Source organism: Nycticebus coucang, chromosome 9 (assembly GCF_027406575.1).
Source record: "Nycticebus coucang isolate mNycCou1 chromosome 9, mNycCou1.pri, whole genome shotgun sequence".
Taxonomy (NCBI): domain Eukaryota; kingdom Metazoa; phylum Chordata; class Mammalia; order Primates; family Lorisidae; genus Nycticebus; species Nycticebus coucang.
The window spans coordinates 92,150,734-92,175,268 of NC_069788.1; the positions used below are offsets into that span (position 1 = coordinate 92,150,734).

The 24,535-nt window shown below is 38.5% G+C and overlaps 1 protein-coding gene across 3 annotated transcripts in view; it reads left to right on the forward strand.

Moving 5' to 3' along the window:
• Positions 1 to 24,535, forward strand: part of ATXN3 (ataxin 3) — a 37,705-nt gene extending 13,170 nt beyond the window's left edge. For all 3 annotated transcript variants that reach the window (XM_053601202.1, XM_053601203.1, XM_053601204.1), the window contains 6 exons: positions 5,348 to 5,435; positions 7,608 to 7,740; positions 8,065 to 8,231; positions 11,694 to 11,790; positions 18,344 to 18,465; positions 24,186 to 24,535. In XM_053601202.1, coding sequence (XP_053457177.1) covers positions 5,348 to 5,435; positions 7,608 to 7,740; positions 8,065 to 8,231; positions 11,694 to 11,790; positions 18,344 to 18,465; positions 24,186 to 24,280 — 702 coding nt within the window. In that variant the 3' untranslated portion in view covers positions 24,281 to 24,535. The remainder of the gene's footprint in view (positions 1 to 5,347; positions 5,436 to 7,607; positions 7,741 to 8,064; positions 8,232 to 11,693; positions 11,791 to 18,343; positions 18,466 to 24,185) is intronic.

A 24,535-nucleotide genomic window follows, 5' to 3' on the forward strand; every position in this document is an offset into this window, starting at 1 on the left:
ATTACATTTACATATTTATATTTAGCATAGTACTGTCAAAAAGCCTGAAACAGGATCAACATGAATAAAAATCATGTTGGGTTTTCTTTCTTTTTTTTTTTTTTTTTAAGAGACAGAGTCTCATTTTGTCGCCCTTAGTGGAGTGCTGTGGCAACCTAACAGCAACCTCCAACTCCTGGGCTCAAGTGATTCTCCTGCCTCAGCCTCTCAAGCAGCTGGGACTACAGGTGCCCGCCACAATGCCAGGCCATTTTTTTGTTGCAGTTCGGCCAGGGCTGGGTTTGAACCCACCACCTTCGGTACATGGGGCTGGTGCCCCACTCACTGAGCCACACGCACTACCCAACCATGTTGGGTTTTTTTTTTTTTTTTTTGGCCGGGGATGGGTTTGAACCCACCACCTCTGGCATATGGGACCCGTGCCCTACTCCTTGAGCCACAGGCACCGCCCCCCATGTTGGGTTTTATATAGCAAAGTTATTCATATGATTCCAAAATGCCATGTAATATGTAAATCTACATAAAATCACTTCTTAACAAAGACATGGGATGTGTTCTGAGCAAGCTATTTTAAGAAACAGAATAAGTTGGGCAGCGCCTGTGGCTCAGTGAGTGGGGCGCCGGCCCCATGTGCCGAAGGTGGTGGGTTCAGGCCCAGCCCTGGCCAAACTGCAACAGAAAGATAGCCGGGTGCTGTGGCGGGCGCCTGTGGTCCCAGCTACTCGGGAGGCTGAGGCAGGAGAATCGCTTAGGCCCAGGAGCTGGAGGTTGCTGTGAGCTGTGTGATGCCACGGCACTCTACCGAGGGCCATAAAGTGAGACTCTGTCTCCACAAAAAAAAAAAAAAAAAAAAAAAAAGAAACAGAATAAGTTAAATTCCATTATATTAGAATTTTGGTTTTTTGGCCACGGCTGGGTTTGAACCCACCACCTCTGGTATGTGGGGCCGGCGCCCTACTCCTTGAGCCACAGGCACCGCCCTATATTAGAATTTTGATTCTTTGAAAGAGGGTTATTGAAAATCAACTAGTGGCTCAGCGTCCATAGCATAGTGGTTATAGCACCAGCCACATACACCAAAGGTGGCGGGTTCGAACCCAGCCCGGGCCAGCTAAACAACAGCTAAATAACTGCAACAAAAAATAACTGGGCGTTGTGGCAGGTGCCTGTGGGCCCAGCTGCTTGGGAGGCTGAGGCAAGAGAATTGCTTAAGCTGGGGAGTTTGAAGTTGTCAGCTGTGACGCCACGGCCCTCTACTGAGGGTGACACAGTGAGACTCTGTCTCAAAAAAAAAAAGAAAAGAAAATCAACTAGTACAATAAAAAGAAATGAACTATTGATATAGGTAGCACTATGAATGAATCTCAAAATAATTGTGCTGAAAGGAAAAGCCTTTCAGACACAAAACTACTACCTACTGTGTAGTTCCATTTATATAAAAGTTTAAAAAAATTGAACTAATCTATAATGACAGAAAGCAGATCCACCAGTGGTATGTGGATGTGACGGGGGAAGAGGTATAGGAAACCTGGCAGTTAGGCATGTGTTATGAAACCATGGTTGTAGTCATGGTTTCATAGGTGTACAGCAGGTGTCCTCAAACTTTTTAAACAGGGGGCCAGTTCACTGTCCCTCAGACTGTTGGAGGGCCAGACTATAGTTAAAAAAAAAAACTATGAACAAATTCCTATGCACACTGCAGATATATTATTTTGAAGTTAAAAAACAAAACAGGAATAAACACAATCACTCCGCTGCATGTGGCTTGCAGGCTGTAGTTTGAGGACCCCTGGTGTACAGTGTACAAATGTTAAAATGTTTCAAATTATATACTTTAAATACTACTTCAGTTTATTGCATGTTGGTTACACCTCAATCAATAAAGCTGTTTTAGGTGAGGAGTGGTGGCTTATACCTATAATCCTAGCACTCTGAGGGGGTGAGGCAGGGGTATTGCTGGAGCTCAGGAGTTTGAGATCAGCCTGAACAAGAGCAAGAGCCTATCTCTACTAACAATAGAAAAACTAGCCAAGTGGTGGTACATCCCTATAGTCCCAGCTACTTGGGAGGCTACAACAGGAGGATTGCTTCAGCCCTAGAGTGTGAGGTTGTGAGCTATGATGACACCACAGCATTCTAGCCTGGGGCAACAGAGGGAGACTTTGTCTCAAAAAGAAAAAAATATATATATATGTTTTTTAAAAAATAAAATAGGTCATGGCATAATTTTCACACTAGGAGGCTGAGGCGAGTAGATTGCTTGAGCTCAGGAGTTGAAGATCAGCTTGAGCAAGAGTGAGACACCATCTCTACTAAAAAAAGCAGAAAAACTGGCTGGCACGGTGGTGCATACCTGTAATCAATCCCAGCTACTTGGGAGGCTGAGGCAAGAGGATTGCTCAGGCCTAAGAGTTTGAGGTTGCTATGAGTTATAATGCCATGACATGCTACCCAGAGCAACAGAGTGAGACTCTGTCTAAATAAATAAATAAATAAATAAATAAATAGGCACACATGGTGGCTCATGCCTATAATCCTAGCATTCTCGGAAGCTGAGGCAGAGGACTGCTTGAGCTCAGGAGCTGGAGACCAGCCTGAGCAAGAGTGAGACCCCATCTCTACTTAAAGTAGAAAAACTAGCCGGGCATAGTAGCACATGTCTATGGTCCAGCTACTTGGGAAGTTGAGGCAAGAGGATCACTGAAGCCCAAGAGTATGCTGTGAACTATGATGATGCCAGGGCAACAAATGAGACTCAGTCTCAAAACATAAAAAAAAAAAATAGAACCAGGCCCGCTCAGCATGTAACCTGAGGACTCTGGGAGGCCAAGGTGGGTGGATTGTTTGAGCTAACAAGTTTGAGACTTGCCTGAGCAAAAGCAAGATGCTGGGCTCAGTGCCCATAGCGCAGTGGTTATGGCGCTGGCCACATACACTGAGGCTGGCGGGTTCCAAGTCTAGTTCATGGCTGCTGAACAACAATGATGATTGCAACAAAAAAATAACTGGGCGTGTGGCGGGCCCCTGTAGTCCCAGCTTCTTGGGCAGCTGAAGCAAGAGAATAGCTTAAGCCCAAGAGTTTGAGGTTGCTGTCAGCTGTGATGCCACAGCACTCTACCCAGAGCAACATAGTGAGATTCTGTCTCAAAAAAAACCCAAAAAACAGGATGCTGTCTCTAAACATGGGGTATTGTGGTGGGCACCTGTAATCCCAGCTACTTGGGAGGCTGAGGCAAGAGTATTACTTGAGTTTGAGGTTGCTGTGAGCTATGATGCCACGGCATCAGGGCCACAAAGTGAGATGGTCTGAAAAAAATTTTTTAAAAATAAAAACAAATAAGTAAATTTAAAATGGTAAATAAAAAGCAAAAAAGAAAATAATGTCAAGCAAGAGTGCATTGAGTTAAATCAGTAAAAGGTAACTCAAGAACAAAACCTTGTTATTCAAATTAGCCACCTAGAAACAGCTTTTTCCTAAATGATTATTAAAGTTCTTCTTGAGGAGCCAAGAGCAAGTAAGGAACTGGGATGTACAGGCTTACAGTAGAGACTGATCCAAGTGGGCATAAGCTCTTGGGAAAAATGAGGATGGAATGCTGCAAAGATTATTTAGCCTCTGAGTTTTATTTGTAACTTTAAGAAATTATGATCTAGGTTGGGCCTGGTGGTTCATGCCTGTAATCCTAGCACTCTGGGAGGCTGAGATGAGTGGATTGCTTGAGCTCAAGAGTTCAAGATCAGCCTGAGCAAGAGTGAAACCCATCTCTAAAAAAAAAATAGCCAGGTTGCATAGTGGACACCTGTAGTCCCAGCTAATTGGGGGGCTGAGGCAAGAGGATCACTTGAGCCCCAGAATTTGAGGTTGCTATGGAGCTATGATGCCACGGTACTCTGCCAAGGGTGTCAAAGTTGAGACTCTGTCTCAAAAAAAAAATAAATAAATAAATAAAATAAAAAATAAATTATGATATAGTATTCTTTACTTTCTGTATAAAGTAAGCACTGGATTTTTAAAGTCTGAAGACTTAGACTCCAAAAGTTCTTTTTTTTTTTGGAGACAGAGCCTCATCATGTTGCCCTTGGTAGAGTGCTGTGGTGTCACAGCTCATAGTAGCCCCAAACTCTTGGGCTTAAGCAATTCTGTTGCCTCAGCCTCCCAAGTAGCTGGGACTACAGGCGCCCACCATAATGCCCAGCTATTTTGTAGTTGCAGTTGTCATTTTTTTTTTTCTTTTGAGAAGAGTCTCACTATGTGGCCCTCGGTAGAGTGCTGTGGTATCACAGCTCACAACAACCTCAAACTCTTGGGCTCAAGCAATTCTCTTGCCTCAGCCTCCCAAGTAGCTGGGACTACAGGCGCCCGCCACAACTCCCAGCTGTTTTTTTTGTTGCAATTATCATTGTTGTTAGCAGGTCTGGGCCAGGCTCAAACCCGCCAAACTTGGTGTATGTGGCCCGCGCCCTAACTGCTGAGCTGGGTGCCAAGCCCTCCAGAAGTTCTTTTGCTTTGATTTACAGAGGGGTGTCTCTTTTATTATATTGAGAGGTTTTTTAATTTTTAGTTTTTCAAAATTGAATTTTCTCATTTAGAACTATTTTATCTTTGACAAATACTGATGTCAAACTTTGGTTTATCATCTTTGGTTCTAATTTGTACTTTTGCTTAAAATTGTATTTTTCAATATACTGTGTCTGAGATTCCTATATAATGAAAGAGGTGACTGAATAAAGTATTATCAGCAATGTCAAAATCAAAAATTGGATAGTTGGTCACAGTATTGACAGTGAAACTTTTTGTATCTTTCAGGTTAAATTAGGATTCCTATGTGGTAGTGATAAAAGATGCTAATTATGTGATGGTAGTTTAGGGACTTTTTAAAAACATTTCGCTGATTATAAATTCTCTTCCTGGGATGTCTGATTTTCTCATAATTGGAGTTTTTGATCAAAATTATCATGAATGGGAAAACTTTACGTACTTTCCTTCAACATCAATATGATAGATGTGATTGGAGTTGTTGGACTTTGAAAGAGATTTAATTATAGCTATTAATAAAGATACCTCAAAATTAATATTGACTATTAGACTCTATTTTGGGGAGATTTAAAGTGTATAGTTTAAGGCAAACTTTTGTTTTTGAAAAGGCATTTAATAGTGATACATCTGTAATATTTAATTTCATTTTTTTAAAATCAGGCAGTTACTTTAAAAATTTCGTGGTATATTTCCAGTGTAGACAATATCTTACTAATTTAGATGGATTCTATCTATTCTTAACTTGTGAAACTTCCTTATTATCTATAATGCACACTAACTTAAATATTGACTTTTTTTTTTTTTTTACAGTGGTTTAACTTGAATTCTCTTTTGACGGGTCCAGAATTAATATCAGATACATACCTTGCACTTTTCTTGGCTCAATTACAACAGGAAGGTAAATAAAGACAGCAGATTTTGAAATGTTATCTTTGGGAGTAGCTAAATAAAACTGGCTTATTAGCTGTGAGTGTTAATACCATTTTTCTGGCAGTGGGATTGAAATAATCTTTATATTTAACTTGGTGAACTTCAGGCTGTGATTCATGTGAGCTGCAGAGTTCTCACAGACACCTGCCCCTACTCTGAGAATGCTGCTTTCTTTGCAGTCCTTCTCAGTACAGGCAGTCCCCAGGGTGCGAACAGGATAAGTTCTGTGGGTTTGTTCTTAAGTTGAATTTTATATGTAAATTGGAATAGGTATATTTACCTATTAACCCGTGATAGCCTCCATTCGTAAGTGTGACTTGTATATCAGTCAGGTGTTTATAACTTGGGGACTGCTTGTAGTGGCTTTTTTCTTCTCAGCATTACATACCATAGGACTCAGGAGGGGTAGATACTCTTCCTGTACTTCCTCTCCCCTTGTAGGCCACTGGTCTTCCTTATAACTCCAGCTAAACTTTTGAAATACTAAACTACCCTCGGCCCTTTTGCAATCATCCACGAGCTTCCTCTTTTTTCATTGACAATTTTAGGATCTTCTGCTTCAACTCCTTTTATCATTCTTAACAATCTCTCTCTCTCTCTCTCTCTCTCTCTCTCTCTCTCTCTCTCTCTCTCTCTCTCTCTCTCTCTCTCTCTCTCTCTCTCTCTCTCTCGTTAGTAAATCTAATCAATCTAATGCCTTGCTTCTTACTTTAAAAGATTATTTATTCTTATGTAGCTATTATTAGTAACCATAACCACCCATAAATCCCAATTGCAAGCTTTTTGCTCTTTGACTACCACCTCCTGTCTTTGCACCATGTTTTTTCTGTTTTTCTTCCCCCACCCCATAATTCTTTTTTTTTTTTGAACAGGGTTTAAAAAAATCAATATGTTGCCCTGGCTGATCTCAAACTCCTGGGTTCAAGCAATCCTCCTGCCTCAGTCTCCTGAGTCCTATAATTATAGACACTTGTTTTCTCATTTAATGAGATGTTTCAGCTTTATCTTATATATTTTATGCCCTGTATTTGAATTCTTATTTCTCTGAGATCTAGCATTCTTACTGCTACTGGGTTTATTGTCATGTAGTTATTTTTAATTCACATTTAGTATTATAGTGTTTTTATTTAACTTCTTTTTTTTTTTTTTTTTTAATTTTTGTAGAAATGGGGTCTCACTGTGGTGCCCAGGCTGGTTTTGAAGTCCTGGTCTCAAGCAGTCCTCCTGCCTCAGCCTCCCAAAGTTCTAGGATTAAACTCCTGATCAACTTCTTTGATTTTATATATTTGTTATGTATTCATATCTCTTTTATAAACTAAAATTTGATTCCTAAGTATGTCCTCTCTTCTTGAAACGCTGTCTCTCTTGGTTTCCAGGCCATCCATCATGCTCTGGTTTTCCCGTTTTAACAGATTTTTCATTGTACCTAGGTTACCCATTATTGCACACATTATTTGATTATATCCTTATAGCAAACTATGAAGATACCAGTGTCAAGTGTTTTAACAACTGAAGAAACCAAGACAGATGGGTTAGTGATTTAAAGAAACCTGGCAGCTAGGAAGTGGAAGAGCTGGAAATTAAACCCAGGCAGTCAAGGAACATGGTGGCCTATACCTGTAGTTCCAGCTACTTACTTGAAAGGCTGAGGCAGGAAGATCACTTGAACCTAGGAGTTCCAGACTGCAAGATGCTATGATGATACCTGTGAATAGCTACTATATTTCAGCCTGGACAATGTAGTGAGACCCCATCTATAAAATATAAATAAGTAAATAAACCCAGGCTGTCTGATTCCACATCCTTTGCTTTTATCTACTCCTTTACCTGTCTCTGATACTGTTTAGTGAGTAGCCTACTTTGTCAGACACTGTTTTAATAGGGCCTTTTACAGACATTGTTTTATTTACTTTTAATAGTCACTCAATAAGATGATTACAGATGGGGAAAGTGAGGCTCAGAGACTAAGTAACTTATCCTAGGTTACCCTGCTAGTTAGTGTAAGAATCATTATTTGAATCCAGGGCTTTCAGAATCCTCAGCTTATATATTTTTCATCATACTGTGCTTCCTCTGCTATTATTTTAAATCAGTTTTGAATCTCTTAGTAACTGTTTTTCCTTTTGGGTTTTCTTTTTAGGTTATTCTATATTTGTTGTTAAGGGTGATCTGCCAGATTGTGAAGCTGACCAACTACTACAGATGATCAGGGTCCAACAGATGCATCGACCAAAACTTATTGGAGAAGAATTAGCACAACTAAAAGAGCAAAGGTAAAAATTAGGCCTGGAGTATAGAATATGTGATAGTGTTTTCATTATAATAATTACATTTTTATGCTTATTTGGGGTATGTGGTTCTTTTGTTGTTGGTGATGCTTACATTTTAATGAAATTTATTGGTTCAAACTTGAGTCAGCTCTTTGAATTACTTAAATATATTAGATTCAAATTACATCACAATCTTTATTACTAAACCTCATCTGTCAGAAAATGTTTAGGTTTTGACTTAACGTAAAATCTTTAGATTACAAGTATCTTTGTATTATTTATCAACTACAACACTGGTCTGTAGTTATCAGTGCTTTTGTTCTTTAGAGTCCATAGAACAGACTTGGAACGAGTTTTAGAAGCAAATGATGGGTCAGGAACATTAGATGAAGATGAAGAGGATTTACAGAGAGCTCTGGCACTAAGTCGCCAAGAAGTTGACATGGAAGATGAAGAAGCAGATCTCCGCAGAGCTATTCAGCTAAGTATGCAAGGTATAGATTTCAGTGTGTATTTGACCTATTGTTGAAAATTGATTGTTTTTAGTTTTTCTAGATGTTAGTAACATTAGTAGTTTTTTGACAATTACATTTCTTGTAATGGCAATCACTTTTTACAACCTATATTAGAACTAGTTGTATTTTTACTTCCGGTTATTTTATTTGGTTATAATACTGTGCTAACACAGTAATAATGGGAGGTTAATCTTTGTGGGTGTCAGTTGGCCCTTACCCATACCAGCTTTTTCATTAATGTGTGCCATTCATTGGATTTGACAGGAGGGCCTGGACTTGATTTTACAATCCAACACTTACTGGCATGCAACATAAAGCTTAAGCCCACTTTGGTGGGCCCACACTGTCTGTGCTGTAAGCCCATCTAGACAGAGAGAGTTGTTGAGGCATATCTCCCAAAGTGGCTTAATTAAAAGTATGAAGTGGATTTTTTTGGTAGTTTTTGTTTTGGGGACAGATTTATTCTCTGTTTCCCAGGCTAGTCTGCAGTGGCATCATCATAGCTCACTGCAGCCTAAACTCCTGGTCTCAAGTGATCCTCCTGCCTCAGCCTCCCAAATAGCTGGGACTAGAGGCACTCACCACCATACCTGATTAATTTTTGTTTTTCTATTTTTTGTAGAGATGGAGTCTCACCCTTGCTCAGGCTGGTATCAAACTCTTGGCCTCAAGTGATCCTCCTGCTTCTGCTTCCCAACATGTTAGGATTACAAGCATGAACCACTGCACTCAACCTGTTCTTTGATTTTATGTAATTCATATGAATTTTCTTCTACATTTTTTACGTTTTATTTATTTATTATTATTATTTTTTGAGACAGTCTCACTATGTCGCCCTTGGTAGAGTGCCATGGTGTCATAGCTCACAGCAAACTCAAACTCTTGGCCTTAAACGATTCTCTTGCCTCAGCCTCCCAAGTAGCTGGGTCTACAGGCACCTGCCACAATGCCTGCCTACTTCATTTGTTGTTGTTGTTATAGTTGTCATTGTTTAGCAGGCCCAGGCTGGGTTTGAACCCGCCAGCCCAGGTGTATGTGGCCGGCGCCCTAACCACTGGGCCACAGGCACCAAGCCTACATTTTTTTTTTAAAGAGGAGCAAATGTCAGAAAAATCTGCTTCTACTTTTTGAAATTGTTCATTAAATGAATTCCTTAAATATATAAATAAAATTGAGATTCCATTAATAAAATTATTTTTATCCTGAACTTTTCTTGCCTTTAGCCTCACCTCTGAGTATTTTATATGGTGTGCAATCCCATTTTTGGTTAATCGAACCCTACTGGATTAGCCCAGTAATGGCCAGAAGTTAGCTTTTCATAATTTCAGGCTTTTTTTTTTTTTTGAGACAGCGTCTCACTAGGTACCCTCAGTAGAGTGCTGTGGCATTACAGCTCACAGCAACCTCCAGCTCCAGGGCTTAAGTGATTCTCTTGCCTCAGCCACCCAAGTAGCTGAGACCACAGGCACCTGCCACAACACCTGGCTATTTTTGTTGTTGTTGTTTTAGTTGTCATTGTTGTTTTAGTTGTCATTGTTGTTTTAGCTGGCTCAGGCCGGGTTTGAACCCGCCAACCTAGGTATATGTAGCTGGTGCCGTAACCACCACTATGCTACGGGTGCCAAGCCAATTTTAGGCATTTTTATATAATCCATTCTTCTTGCCACTTTATAATTTGTGTAGAATCTCTGGTTAGAATAGTTTTCTTTCTTTTTTTTTTTTTTTTTTTGAGACAGAGTCTCATGAATGTCACCTTTGGTACAGAGTACCATGGCATCATAGCTCACAGCAACCTCAAACTCATGGGCTTAAGCAATTCTCTTGCCTCAGCCTCCCAAGTAGCTGGGACTAAAGGCGCCCACCACAACAACTGGCTATTTTTTTTGTTGCAATTGTCATTGTGTTGCTTAGCTGGCCCAGGCCGCGTTCAAACCTGCCAGCCTTGGTGTATGTGTCTGGCGCTGTAACTACTGTGCTATGGGTGCCGAGCCTCTGGTTAGAATAGTTATCAGGTGAGAACATGGAAACATTTAAGTTGTTATACCCGAATGTTTAAGGATAGAGGAGACCAGAGAATAGATTTGTTTTATCATCATCCACTTTATGTTGCTTTGAAGACATCTACTCTGTGTTGCTTTGAGGACTACTGTGATTTTTTTTTTTTTTTTTCTGAGACAGAGTCTCAAGCTGTTGCCTTAAGTAGAGTGCCGTGGCATCACAGCAACCTCAAACTTCTGGGCTTAAGCGATTCTCTTGCCTCAGCCTCTCAAGTAGCTGGGAGTATAGGCACCCACCACAATGCCTGTCTAATTTTTTGTTGCAGTTGTCATTGTTTGTTTGTTTGTTTGTTTTGAGACAAAGTCTCAAGCTGTTACCCTGGGTAGAGTACAGTGGTGTCACAGCTCACAGCAACCTTAAACTCTTGGGCTTAAGTGATTCTCTTGCCTCAGCCTCCCAAGTAGCTGGCACTACAGGTGCTCGCTACAACACCCAGCTATTTTGTTGTTGTTGTTGTTGTTGTTGTTGCCATTGTTTTAGCTGGTCTGTGCCCGTTTCAAACCTGCAAGCCTCCATGTATGTGAAAGGCGCCCTGAGCTACGGGCTGCCAACTACTCTGATTTTGAAGGTGTAGATTCATTAGATTAATGAATCTTACCATGTTAGTTGTTAGTTAGTTGTTAGTTGTTCGACTTACATTCTCACATCTTCTGCCTCACAGATGGGTTATAGTATTGGTTCCAGTGGACATACATTAGAGTTGGACTGCCTTAATCAAATTTCCCCTGAGACTTCCATAGCTTTTCATTTATTTTTTAATTTTTTTATTTTTTGAGACAGAGTCTCACTTTATCGCCCACAGCTCACAGCAACTTCTAACCCTTGGGCTTAAGCAATTCTCTTGCCTCAGCCTCCCAAGGAGCTGGGACTCCAGGCGCCTACCATATCATCTGGCTATTTTCTTGTTGCAGGTGTCATTGTTGTTTAGCTGGCCTGGGCCAGGTTTGAACCTACCAGCCTGCGTGTATGTGACCTGAGCCTGACCCACTGAGCTAAGGTCCTGCCCCATAGCCTTTCTTATAAGTCGTAGCAACAATATTTTTTTTTCTTGAGACAGAGCCTCAAGCTGTCACCCTCACAGCAACCTCCCAACTCCTGGGCTTAAGTGATTCTTTTGCTTCAGCCTCCCAAGTAGCTAGGACCACAGGCGCCCACCACAACACCCGGCCATTTTTTTTGGTTGCAGGCGTTGTTGTTTGGCGCACCCAGGCTGGATTTGAACCCGCCAGCTCAGGTTTATGTGGCTAGCGCCTTAGCTGTTTGAGCCACAGTAGCAACAATATTTTTTAAAAATAAAATTTGAAAAGCTTGCTTAAGTGAGTATAAACTTACTGTTTTTTGAATTATTAAATAAAATGATTATTTTGGGTGTTTTGTTTTCAGGTAGTTCCAGAAATATATCTCAAGATATTCCACAAACATCAGGTACAACTCTTACTTCAGAAGAACTGCGGAAGAGAAGAGAAGCCTACTTTGAAAAGTAAAGTAGTTGGTACAAATTAAAATTGCATATTTAACATTTGCTTTGGCTATTTTGACTAGTTACTGCCTGAATTCTGTGAGCATTTGGATATATTTGTAAATTTTTACAGCCAATAATGTGTGTGAAATAAAATATAGTTTTAGGGAAAAGTTTTGCCCCAATATTGGATAAATTTACATGAAATAGCATGAAGAAAACCTTATAAAATTTCATTTGTTAGAAAGAAAATGGAATTAGACAAGGCAGGAACAATGCCTATTGATCTTTTGAATGTGCTTCTTGGTTACCTAACTGCAAAACTCTTTTTATCAATCAATAGGAAAAGAGCTTTTGAGGTAGGGGAGCACACTCAAATAGAAGTGATAGTTCATTGTCCTTTCTGTTGCCACTTGGGGGGGGATCCTGCAGGCCGGTCAGTATCAGAGGCAAACGTAAGTCTGAATCAGCTCCTAAAACTTACTTTGTGCCTAGCTTTATAAGTGCTCACTAGCTTTGTTTTACTGTTTTACCTTCTGAAAATATCTTTCTTTTGGGTAACTCATTCACAAATCATCGTCTCTTTTTCTTTTTTTAAAGAAAAATGAAACTCCATCTTATAGATCATGAAATCTTTAATAGATAATCAGATCCTCTGATCCCAGGTCAGAAAACAAAAGACCAGTGGCTGAATCTGACCTATTATTTGCTATATTTCATCAATTCTAAGATACACATATTTTTCACCTTGTAACATCTCTGAAATCGAGAAGCAATTTACAATCATAATTGACAGTATTTTAGTAGTATCTAAAATATTGGAGCATTTTACATTTGATGATATAAAGATAATATTTACCTTTTCTCTGTTTTTTTTTTTTTAAGTCACAACTCAGAAGTACATGAAGGAAAGTTCTGAACAGCTGACATCCTCTTAATGTGAGATATTTCTAGTCTTTATTCAGTGATAGATTAATGGATTTAATTATATTTAAAATTTCAAAGTAGTGTTTATTAGTGATTTTCACTTTTAAATTTTAAAATTAATTTTTAATTCCCATAAAGTTCAAATTTGTACAAAAGTAGAAAAATTGGCATAATTACCCAGATTTAACAAGTATCATCACCATGCCAATCTTGTCTTTTTATGTTCCCATCTTTCATTCTCCCACCTGCAAACTTAGATTATTTTGTAGTACATCTTAATCATCATATCATTTAATCTCTAGCTATTTTGTGTGTCTCCAAAATATATTGATTTTTTTTAAGCATAGCCAAATGTTGTCATCAGGCAATAATAATCACATAATTATTAATGATAACTCTGAATCATCAAATATTTTGTTAGTGTTAAAAATATCTTAAACTTAATTAGATAAAACTAATATTTTACAGTTACAGTGCTAGCCATATACACCAAGGCTGCAGGGTTCGAACCTCTCCTGGGCCAGCTAAACAACAATGACAACTGCTATACAAAATATCCAGGTGTTGTGGCAGGCGCCTGTAGTCCCAGCTACTTGGGAGGCTGAGGCAAGAGAATTGCTTGAGCCCAGGAGTTTGAGGTTGCTGTGAACTGTGATACCACGGCATTCTACTGAGGGCAGCGTTGTAAGACTCTGTGTCTCTAAAAAAACAAAACCAAAAACTAATATTTTAGAAAATTTATTTTAAGAAATACCAACATTAAAAGAAAGTATACTCCCACCATTCTTCACTAACTGATGTTAGTATTATGGCATATTCTGTTCTTGTCACACAGATACACTTATACTGTTAGACCCATTTTCCCCTGATAACACGTAGGGTTTGTGGCTGGGCAAGGTGGCTCACACCTACAATCCTAGCAGATGGATTGCCTGAGCTCAGGAGTTTGAGACCAGCCTGAGCCAGAACAAGACCCCATCTCTACCCAGCCAGAACAAGACCCCATCTCTACAGGTGTGGTGGGCACCTGTAGTCCCAGCTCCTTGGAAGGCTGAGGCAAGAGAATCCCTTGAGCCCACGAGTCTGAGGTTGCTATGAGCTGTGATGCCTCAGCAGCCAAACTGAGACTCTGCCTCAAAAAAAAAAAAATGTTGGTAACAGGCTGCATAATATTTCATAAAGGAAATAGATATGGCCTAATTTATATATGAACCTTGTTATTTTTGCTAGTATACCTAATATTATAATAAATAATTCTTGTACTGGGTCTATCCTTCAAATCTCTCATTTCTTTTAATTATTCTAAGGATGTCAGATTATTGGAGTAAAAGATATCAACATTTTTAAGGGCTTAGTATGAATTTTTGAATTGCTTTTCAGAACAGGTCCCAAGTGATAGTTCTACCATGTTTATTTCAGACTTTTTTTTTTTTTTTTGCTGGAATAAAATGATTTAAACAGATATTCGTCTTAGAGAAACTATAAACTTCGCAAGTACATTTAAGAAATGGAAAATATCTTTAAACAAATTTTTTTTAGATTTTAGGGGGATTAAAAACATAAAACTTCCAATAAATTGAACTTTTTATAGTATTAGTAATAAAGTTAATTTGTTAACATTCTGTATTGACTAAGTTATAACAAGCACAATGCTAGCAGCAATAACTCATGCTTTTTAGTGAACAGAGGTTTTAGTCAACCAGTACCTTTTTTTAACATGTGTGGTATCCGTAAACTTCATTCCTAATTGGAGGGTAGTTGACTGGAGAGGAAAGTACACGGTGATGGGTACCAGCTTTAGCGTTCTGGCTTGACCTTAAAAATACTGGTGAGAACTTGGAGAGAGAGAATATTTTACATAGTCACATGATGCTGAGAAGAGTTAAGAGCTAACTTTCTGGTGTTTATTTTTAACAATGGAGAGCTTTTCAAAACATTATAGAACTCATTAGTAGAATAGCTGAGAAACTAGTATTTGCTTTTCACTCAAATTCCTGATCATTCGCCTAGATGGGTCTTTGTGTTTCTAGCTTCTATCTTTGGGAATTAGCTCTAAGGTTAGCAAGCTAACTCTATGTTCTCTCATACCCTCCCCAAGCTATCTCTGGTGCTAACATGTTACTCATACAGTTTTGCAGTTGTTTATTCCCCATTTTCAGTATTTGAACTTGATACTTAATATAGTAAACACAGTATTCATGCATAAAGAACATAGGATTTCTCTCTATTGCAAAAAAATACTGTTAAAAATGTACCTATTACAAATCCATAGTTAGTAAATAATAGTTGTTCAGTAAAATTTTCATAGCCTTGACATTTTTTTAAGCAGTCATCTTGAAATCCATTTTACCTGTCATAAGATCCCAAACAGAACTCTATTAATCAGCTATGTCACTATAAAACCTGCTGTAACTCACATGTTATGAGCATCAAATTAGGCAATGTATATATAACTGTTTTATGAAGTGTAAAGTATTCCACAGATAAGTTAGCATTCTTAATGTCTTTTCTGGGTATATATTTGAAATGATGCATTATCCTTTCTGTGAAGCAACAAAAGTAAGGAAGGATGAAGATGGATACTGTATACTACGAGTAAAGGGAAAAATACAACAAGAAGACATTTCAATCCTAAATATCTATGTGCTCAATTCAACATGCTCCCAGATTCATAAAATCAACCCTAACCCGTCTGAACAATACAATATCCTGCAGCACCGTAATAGCCAGGGATTTCAACACTCCACTGACAGAACTGGACAGATCCTCCAAGTAGAAGCTAAGCAGAAAAAAAAAAAAGATGGACTTAAACACAACTCTAGAACAAGTGGTCTTAACAGACACATACAGAATATTCCACCCCAATAACATTGAGTGGATCATTCCAGTTCATGGATCATTCTCCAACATTGATCATATCCTAGCACACAAAACAATTCTCAACAAATTTAAAAGAATAGAAATTATAACTATGTATCTTTTGTTTGTTTGTTTTTTGAGACAGAGTCTCACTTTGTTGCCCTTGTTAAGAGTGCTATGGCGTCATAGCTCACAGCAACCTCAAACTCTTGGGCTCAAGCGATTTTCTTGCTTCAGCCTCCTGAGTATCTGGGACTATAGGTGCCCGCCACAACACCTGGCTACTTTTAAGAGATGTGGTCTGGCTCTGGCTAAGGCTGGTCTCGAACCACCCACCTTGGCCTCCCACAATGCTAGGATTATGGGCATGAGCCATGTGCCTGGCCTTTATACCATGTTTGGACCATAATGGAATAAAAGAATTTATCTCCAACAAAAACCTTCATCTCCACACAAAATTGTGGAAAGTAAGCAACTTTATGCAGAATGACAGCTGGGTCAAGGAAGAGATTAAGAGGAAAATCATTAGACTCCTTGTAGAAAACAACATTGAAGCCACAAGCTATCAAAACATCTGGAATACTGCAAAAGAAGTACTAAGAAGGAAATTTATCTCATTAAGTGTCCATGTCCAAAGAACAGAAAGAGTACAAATAAACAACCTAATGAATCATCTCAAGGAACTAGAAAAGGGGAGAGTAATACAATTCCAAAACTAGCAGAAGAAAAGATGTACCAAAATTAGATAAGAATTTCAGATCCATGAAATTGAGAACAAAAAAAACAGTTCAGAAAACTAATGAAGCAAAAAGTTGGTTCTTTGAAAAGATAAAATCGATAAACATTTGGCCAGATTAACTAGAAACAAAAATGTAGGATCTCTAATAACCTAAATCAGAAACAAAAAAGGAAGAATAACAACAGATACCACAGAGATAGAAAAGATCACTGATCACTACAAAAAACTATTCCCAGTAGCTGGGCATTGTGGTGAGCACCTGTAGTCCCAGCTACTCGGGAGGTTGAGGCAAAAGAATCGCTTGAGCCCAAGAGTTTGAGGTTGCTGCGAGCTATGATACCACAACACTCTATCGAGGGTGACCAAGTGAGACTCTGTCTCAAAAACAAACAAACAAAAAATGCAAATCCATAAATGTCATTCACCCCTTAAATGGAAGCAAACTAAAGACCATATATCCTCTTCTCAACAGATGGAGAAAAAGCTTTTGACAAAATTCAGTATCTTATAAGAATACTTAAGATATCTTTTTCTGAAAAGAACACTTAAGAAAATAGGCCTAGAAGGGACATTTCTTAAACTGATGGAAGGCATCTATGACAAACCCACAGCTAACATCATAATGAATGGAGTAAAAGTGAAAGCATTTCCACTTAACTGGAAGCAGACAGTTATAACTATGGTTATTGCTATCCAACATAGTGTTGGGAGTTGTTGCCAGTGCAATTAAGCAAGAGAAAGATGTCAAGGGCATCCAAATGGGGACAGAGGAGATTTTTAAAAACTATGTCTTCTCAGATTGTCAGCTGTTTTTTGAGTTTATATATACGAAATACAGCTTGAGCATCCTTCATTCAAAAAGCTATGAACTGTTTCAGATTTTGGATTTCTTTATAGGATTTTGGTATTTTTGCCTTATATGTGAACATACCAAATCCAAAAATCCCAAAATCTGAAGTGCTCCAGCGAGCATTTCTTTTGAACATAATGTCAGTACTCAAAAAGTTTCAAATTTTAGAGCATTTTGGATTTCAGCTTTTTGGACTTGGGATGCTTAATCTGTAATTTCAATTTTACATAAAAAAAATAGTACACAGAGCTACTTATACCTTTCACTCAAAGTCCCCTATTATTTCTGAACCACTTAGGAATAACTTGCAGACATGATTTTTTTATTATATCTCAGTACCTCAGTGTATATTTCCCAAATATAAGGATGTGTGCCTACATTATTTACAACATTAATCATGTTTAAACATTTCAAAATGTGGATATTTATGACATTGTTTTTCTTTTGAAAAAGAAATACAGGGGAGCTTAATGCAATAGATACTATTTTTTTTTGAAATAGAGATTATTGAAAACTTAATAATGTGTGGTAAATAGTTTTCATTTTTTTCATTTGTCAAGTATTTGGTGAATGCCTACTATGTGACAGGCATAGTTTTAGGCACTGGTGAAACAGATAAACAAGATAAGGTTTGTGTTCCATTAGCTTACATTCCAAAGGGGGAGACAAACAGAAGAGTACAGGTAGCAGATGATGATAAGTTTAAGGTGAGAATAAAAGGAAATGCTGAGATAGTGAGAATGCCAGGTGGCTATGTCAAGTGGGTGGTCAGGAAAGGCATCTGGGTGTTATTAAAGCTCCAACTTGAATGACAAGGAGCCAGCTATGGAGAGATCACATTAACTTACATGGTAATTTGAGATGCCTTGTCTTCTGAAAGGTGCTTATTTTCAGTGGCTTCTAACAATTTTGAGGATCTATAAACCAACACTGATTTGCATAAGAGTAGTTACCAATGAACTTTTGTGGTGAAAATATTTATCTCTCAATTTGTTTAATAAATTCAAATTTTATATCTAGGTTTCCTAGGATCAGCACTTCTATACTCAGACTAATTGCTCTTTCTTTTGTCATGTTCATGCCAGTGACTATTTTGATTTGTGGAACAATTTATTTTCCATGTGAATAGTCTTTCCCATGGTATAATTATATTTAAGTTTTGTTTTTTTTTAACATATGTTCACTTTTGAATGTTTTAGGCAGCTGCAGCAGCAGAAGCAGCAGCAGCAGCAGAAGCAGCGGGAGGTAGATCCACCAGGGCAGATTTCACATCCATGTGAAAGGCCAACCACAAGTTCAGGAGCACCAGGGAGTGATCTAGGTACAGCCCTTTGACCATTCATCATGTTTGTTGCCTGCATGTTCTGTTGACACACAGATTTTATTTTGTAATATTTTTTTCTCTTTTTAATTATATTAAATCTCTTTAATGAATTTGTAATCTACTGAATTTCTCTGAGCACACACACTAGAGATTCAATGAATATTTCATTTTAATATAATACTTTCAACTTCACAGTAATTTGTATCTTCTCCAAAATTTCCTCAGATATCTTACATGTAGTTTACCACCTAAAAAGTGGAAAATACTTGAGTGTAATCTCAATAACAACAAAGAGTATTGAGGTACTTATCAGGCTTTGGACTTAAGCATTGGCTAGTTATTGGTAGTTGAAGTCAAGTGAAAAGTAAACTATGTCTGACAGGATTTGTAAGAAGAATATGTAAAGAATTCTCATACCTGAACAATAAGAAAATAACTCAATAAATGGGTGAAGGACTTGAAAAGATTGTTCACCAGATAAGATATAAGGATGATAAAAAGCACATGAAAAGATGCTCATCACTAGTCATTAGAGAATGCACATAAAACCACGAGATACTGCTATACACCTATAAGTATGCCTTAATAAAAATAATGACACTAACAATACCAAGTACTGGCAAGGATCAGAGCAAGTGGGATTCTTGCACACTGCTGGTGAAAATGTAAGAGGCTTGGCGCCTGTAGCTCCAGCAGCTAGGGTGCCAGCCACATACATCGCAGCTAGCGGGTTCAAATTCAGCCTGGGCCTGCCAAACAACAATGACAATTACAACCAAAAAAAAGAAAATAGCTAGGCGTTCTGGTGGGTGCCTGTAGTCCCAGCTACTTGGGAGACTGAGGCAAGAGAATTGCATAAGCCCTGTGAGCTGTGACACCATGGTACTCTACTGAGGGCAACAAAGTGAGACTCTGTCTCAAAGAAGAAAAATATAAAGAGTATAGCAACTTTGGGAACCAGTTTGGCTTTTTTTTTTTCTTTTTTGTAGAGAGAGAGTTTTGTTTTTTTTTTTTTTTGGTAGAGACAGAGTCTCACTTTATCGCCCTCAGTAGAGTGCTATGGCATCACAGCTCACAGCAACCTCCAACTCCTGGGCTTAGGCGATTCTCTTGCCTCAGCCCCCCGAGTAGCTGGGACTACAGGCGCCTGCCACAACACCCGGCTATTTTTTTGTTGCAGTTTGGCCGGGGCTGGGTTTGAACCCACTACCCTTGGTGCCCTACTTACTGAGCCACAGGTGCCGCCAAAGAGAGAGAGTTTTGTTTTATTGCCCTTGGTAGAGTGCTGTGGCATCACACAGCTCACAGCAACCTCCAACTCCTGGGCTTAGACAATTCTTTTACCTTAGCCTCCCGAGTAGCTGGGACTACAGGCACCCACCACAATGCCTGGCTACAGTTTGGCATTTTTTAATAAACTTAAATTAACCATGTGATCCAAAAGTCCCACTACTATGTACTGTAACCAAGAAAACAGAAAACTGAGATTCAAACAGAAAGTTGTATTTGAAAGCTTATAGCAGCTTTATTCATTATTGTCAAAAACTGGAAACTGTCTAAATGTTGATCATCATTTGGTGAATGGTTGTACAAGCTATGGTACATCTAAACAATTGAATTCCTACTAAAAGGAATAAACTGAAACTTTTTCCTACACCTCCTGTTAAGTATAATTAAAAACCCTGGACATTTGTGTAAAACAAACAAAATCTCAAAGGTAAAAAGAAGACAGATTTATCTAGAGACTTTATGATCAGAGAAACAACATGGTCTGGATTTTCTTTTTACCTCATATATTGTAAACTTGGTGCTAGAGTCGTTTCAGGCATAGACTAAGAGAAAATTCCCAAGTAAGCTGGTTCCCTGTAGCCAAATGGGACTTCCTAGCAAGACAAAACCTTTTAGATAGTAAACATGTTAGTCCAATCAAAACCACAGAATAAACTATCTCTGGAGCCCAGATGTGTACCCCACTCTGGCAGAAATGATATACACTTCTCCACTTCCTCAGCCAGCGTGGTGTCAGAGAAAGCCTTTTATTCCCTCTATAAGGTAATGAGGCTCCCTTTCCCGTGGTATTAGTGGTCACAGGGAGCCAGGTAGTAAGTAGGCATCTCTCTGGCTCCCCACATGGGTGATGTCACTGAAGATGCCTAGTAGGGAATCAAGACTGTTACATACCTACCAGTGTCAGTAGAGGCCACATGGGGATCAACAACAAGGGCTTCCTCTCTTCCCAGAGAGAGATCAATGGAGGACCAGTGGGGAGCCAGACCTCCTATTAGCATTCTATGGCAGTGGTTCCTCACCACCACCACCACCACCACCCCTCATCATTAGAGACCTTAAAGGAACCAAGACTTCTATTCTTATCCGGCAGTAGCAAGGTGGCTCTCCCTTTTTCCTGCCAGTGCTGTGTCAGAGTTTGGGAAATCTTGCTACAACAAAAGATTTAAGTAAGACATAGCATAGTACCCAAAATGTCTAAGATGCTGTCAAAAGTCACTCATCGTACCAAGAACCAGAAAAATCTCAACTTGAATGAGAAAATACAATCAGCATATGCCAACACCTGTGATGGCACTGAACTGCCTGATGAGGATTTGCTTTCTCTTTTTTTTATTCTTTATTAAATCATAATTGTGTACATTAATGCATTTATGGGGCATAATGTGCTGATTTGATATACAATGTGGATGAACATAACCATCTCCTTGCTTATTTATTGTGGTAAGACATTTACACTCTATTCTTTATAGTTTTGAAATGTATCATTGCATTATGCAGATTAGGTGAGGTCCCCATCTATAATCATTAGAGAAATGCAAATCAAAACTACTTTGAGATATCATCTAACTCCAGTAAGATATGCTTTCTCTTTTCTTCAAGAATAGTCAGCTTTCTATTTTTATTTTATTTTATGTTTTGATCTGGGATTTTGCTTTTTTACCCAGGTTGGTCTTGAACTCCTGGGCTCAAGTGATCCCTCCTATCTCAGCTTTCTGAGTAGCTGGGACTATAGGTGTGGGCCACTGCACCGGGCTCTCATAAAGATTTTTAAAGCATCCATCATAAAATTGCTTCAGCAAGTAATTATAATGAACATGCTTGGGGCAAATGAAGAAATTGAAAATTTTAGTAAAGAAAAAGAAGTTACAAAGAAGAATCCCATACAGATTTTCAAACTGAAAAATAACAATAACTGAAATTTTAAGACTGCAAGGTATAGACTCAACAGCAGAATGGAAAGGACAGAATCAGTGAGCTTGAAGACAGAACAATAGAAATTACCCATTCTGAGTAACACAGAGTAAAGAGACTGGAAAAAGGAATGGAGCCTTAAGAGACCTGTGGCAAAAAGACCTAAATCTGTGTCAAGAGAGTTTGAGGAGATGAGAAAGAGGGTGGGGCTGAAAGAGAATTTGAAGAAGTAATGGCTGAAAATTTCTCAAATTTGGCAAAAAACAAAAACTGATAGATTGAAGAAGCTGGATGAACCTCAGATAGCCCAAGAAATTTATACCAAGACATATCATAGTCAGATTTATGAAAATTGAAGAGAAAATACAAAAATTTTGAAATCAGTAAGAAATATCCTTACCTACCGTGATTTGAATGACAGTAGATTTCTCATCAGAAATCATGGAGGCCTGAAGGAAGTGGTACAACGTTTTTTTGGTACTGAAAGAAAAAACTGCTAAGCCCCCTGAAATATCCTTCAGGAGTGAATAGAAAATGAACAGAATTTGTCTTCAGTAGACCTAGCCTAAAAGAATGGCTAACGAAAGTTCTCTATAAAGAAATAATAAAAGAAGTAATTTTGGAACATGAGAAAGGAAGGTAGACACAGGTAACCACAATAGACTTTTCCCTTTTTTTCAATTTTCTAATTTACCTTTGACGGTTGAAGCACAAATTAGAACATTAACTTTTCTTTTACAGTATGTGTATAGGAAATATTTAAGGCATTTGTTATAAATAAAGGAGGGTCAGGGGACATAGAGGGACACAAGCTTTCTATATTTCATTTGAACTGGTATAGCCACTTTGGAAAAGAATTTCTTTTTTTGAGATGGAGTCTCACTTTATAGCCCTCGGTAGAGTACTGTGGCATCATAGCTCACAGCAACTTCAAACTCTTGGGTTCAAGCGATTCTCTTGCCTCAGCCTCCCAAGTAGCTGGGATTACAGGTGCCCGTCAGAGCACCCGGCTATTTTTAGAGACGAGGCCTCCCTCTGGCTCAGTCTGCTTTCAAACCCAGGCAGTCCACCTGCCTCAGCCTCCCAGAGTGCTAAGATTACAGGTGTGAGCCACTGCACCCTGCCAAGAATTTGTTTCTTAAAAAACTGAACATACCCTGACCATATGACACAACATTTACACTCCTAGGCATCTGTCCCAGAGAAATGAAAATTTATATCCAGACAAAATCCTGTACACAAATGCTTATGCATAGAGGCTTCATTTGTCATAATTAAAAACTATAAACAACCAGAATGTCCTGCAGTAGATGAATGGTTAAACAAAACTATAGTACATCAGTAACATGGAATACTACTCTCAGGATTAAAAGGAAACCAAATGTTGATACCAGGGGCAAGTTGGGTGGATCTCAGGGACAGGGTATTATGCTGTATCCAAAAAAGTCTCAACAGGTCTCATACTGTATGATTCCATATATGAAACATTGTAAACATGGCAAATACATAAAAAAAAAAAAAAATTGGTGATTGCCAGCAGTTAGGGAAGGTAGGTGGAAGAGAGGCAAGTGTGAATATAAACTGATAGCAGGAGGGAGATCATTGTGTTTTAATTGTGTTGGTGGTGATTACATGAATCCAAGGTATAATAAAAAATTCTCCGCAGAGAATTATAAACATTATGCCAGTGCAAATATCTTGTTTTGGTTTGACTTAGATGTAACTATTGGATGAAATTAGGCTAAAAAGTATATAGTATCTCTCTGAACTATTTTTGCAACTTACCTTGAATTGGTAATTATTTCAAAATAGTGTTTTTCAAAAGCTTGAATTTTTGATATAACAACACATCCCAAATGCATTTGCTAAGTGAAGGAAATTATTTGCAAAAGACTACATACTTACTGTGTAATCCCGTTTATCTGACATGCAGGAAAAGGCAAAACTCTCAGAGAACATACCATTGGTCATCTGGGATTGGGGATTTGGCCACAAGAGGGCTATGTAAAGGAATTTTCTGGGTCAGTGGAACAGTTCTCTATCTTGATGGTGCTGTTTGTTTTACAACCCTGTGCATATATCAGAAACTATAGAACTATAAAAGCGAATTTTACATGAATTATTAAATCAAAAGGGCCAGTCATGGTAGCTCACACTCATAATCCCAGCACTTTCAGAGGCCGAGGTTGGAGGATTACTTGAAACCAAAAGTTTGAGTCTGACCTCATAGTGAGACCCTGTCTCTACAAAAAGGACAAAAATGAGCTGACCATGGTGATGCCTGCTTGTAGTTCCAGCTATGCAAGGAGGATTGCCTAAACCCAGGAACTGAGGTTGCAAGGAGCTTTGTTAATGCCACTTGTACTCTAGCTGGGGGAACAAAGTGAGACCCTGTTTCCTGCCCTAAAAAGGAAACTTGTCCTCAAATGTGAATACATTTTCTAAGAGCCTACCTTTTTTCCAAAAATTTCTTAAGAAACGTGTGTGTGTGTGTGTGTTTTTCTTTTTCCCAACAGGTGATGCTATGAGTGAAGAAGATATGCTTCGGGCAGCTGTGACCATGTCCTTAGAAACTGTTAGAAATAATTTGAAAACAGAAGGGAAAAAATAATACCTTTTAAAAAATCATTTCACTTATTCATACTTTCCAACATTACCCTGCGTGATTACAACATAAGGTTCATTTTGGTAATGTGTCAAATAGATGAGAAAATTAAGACTTTTAGGTGGGTTGCAAACAAATTGATGACAAAGTGGAAAAATGTGACAGTGGTTAAGACTAAATAATGATCCTTTAAATATTAAACAGTGATCCTTTCAATACTAGCCAAAGAGGCATTTAGCAATTAAAGAAATTTAAAATAGT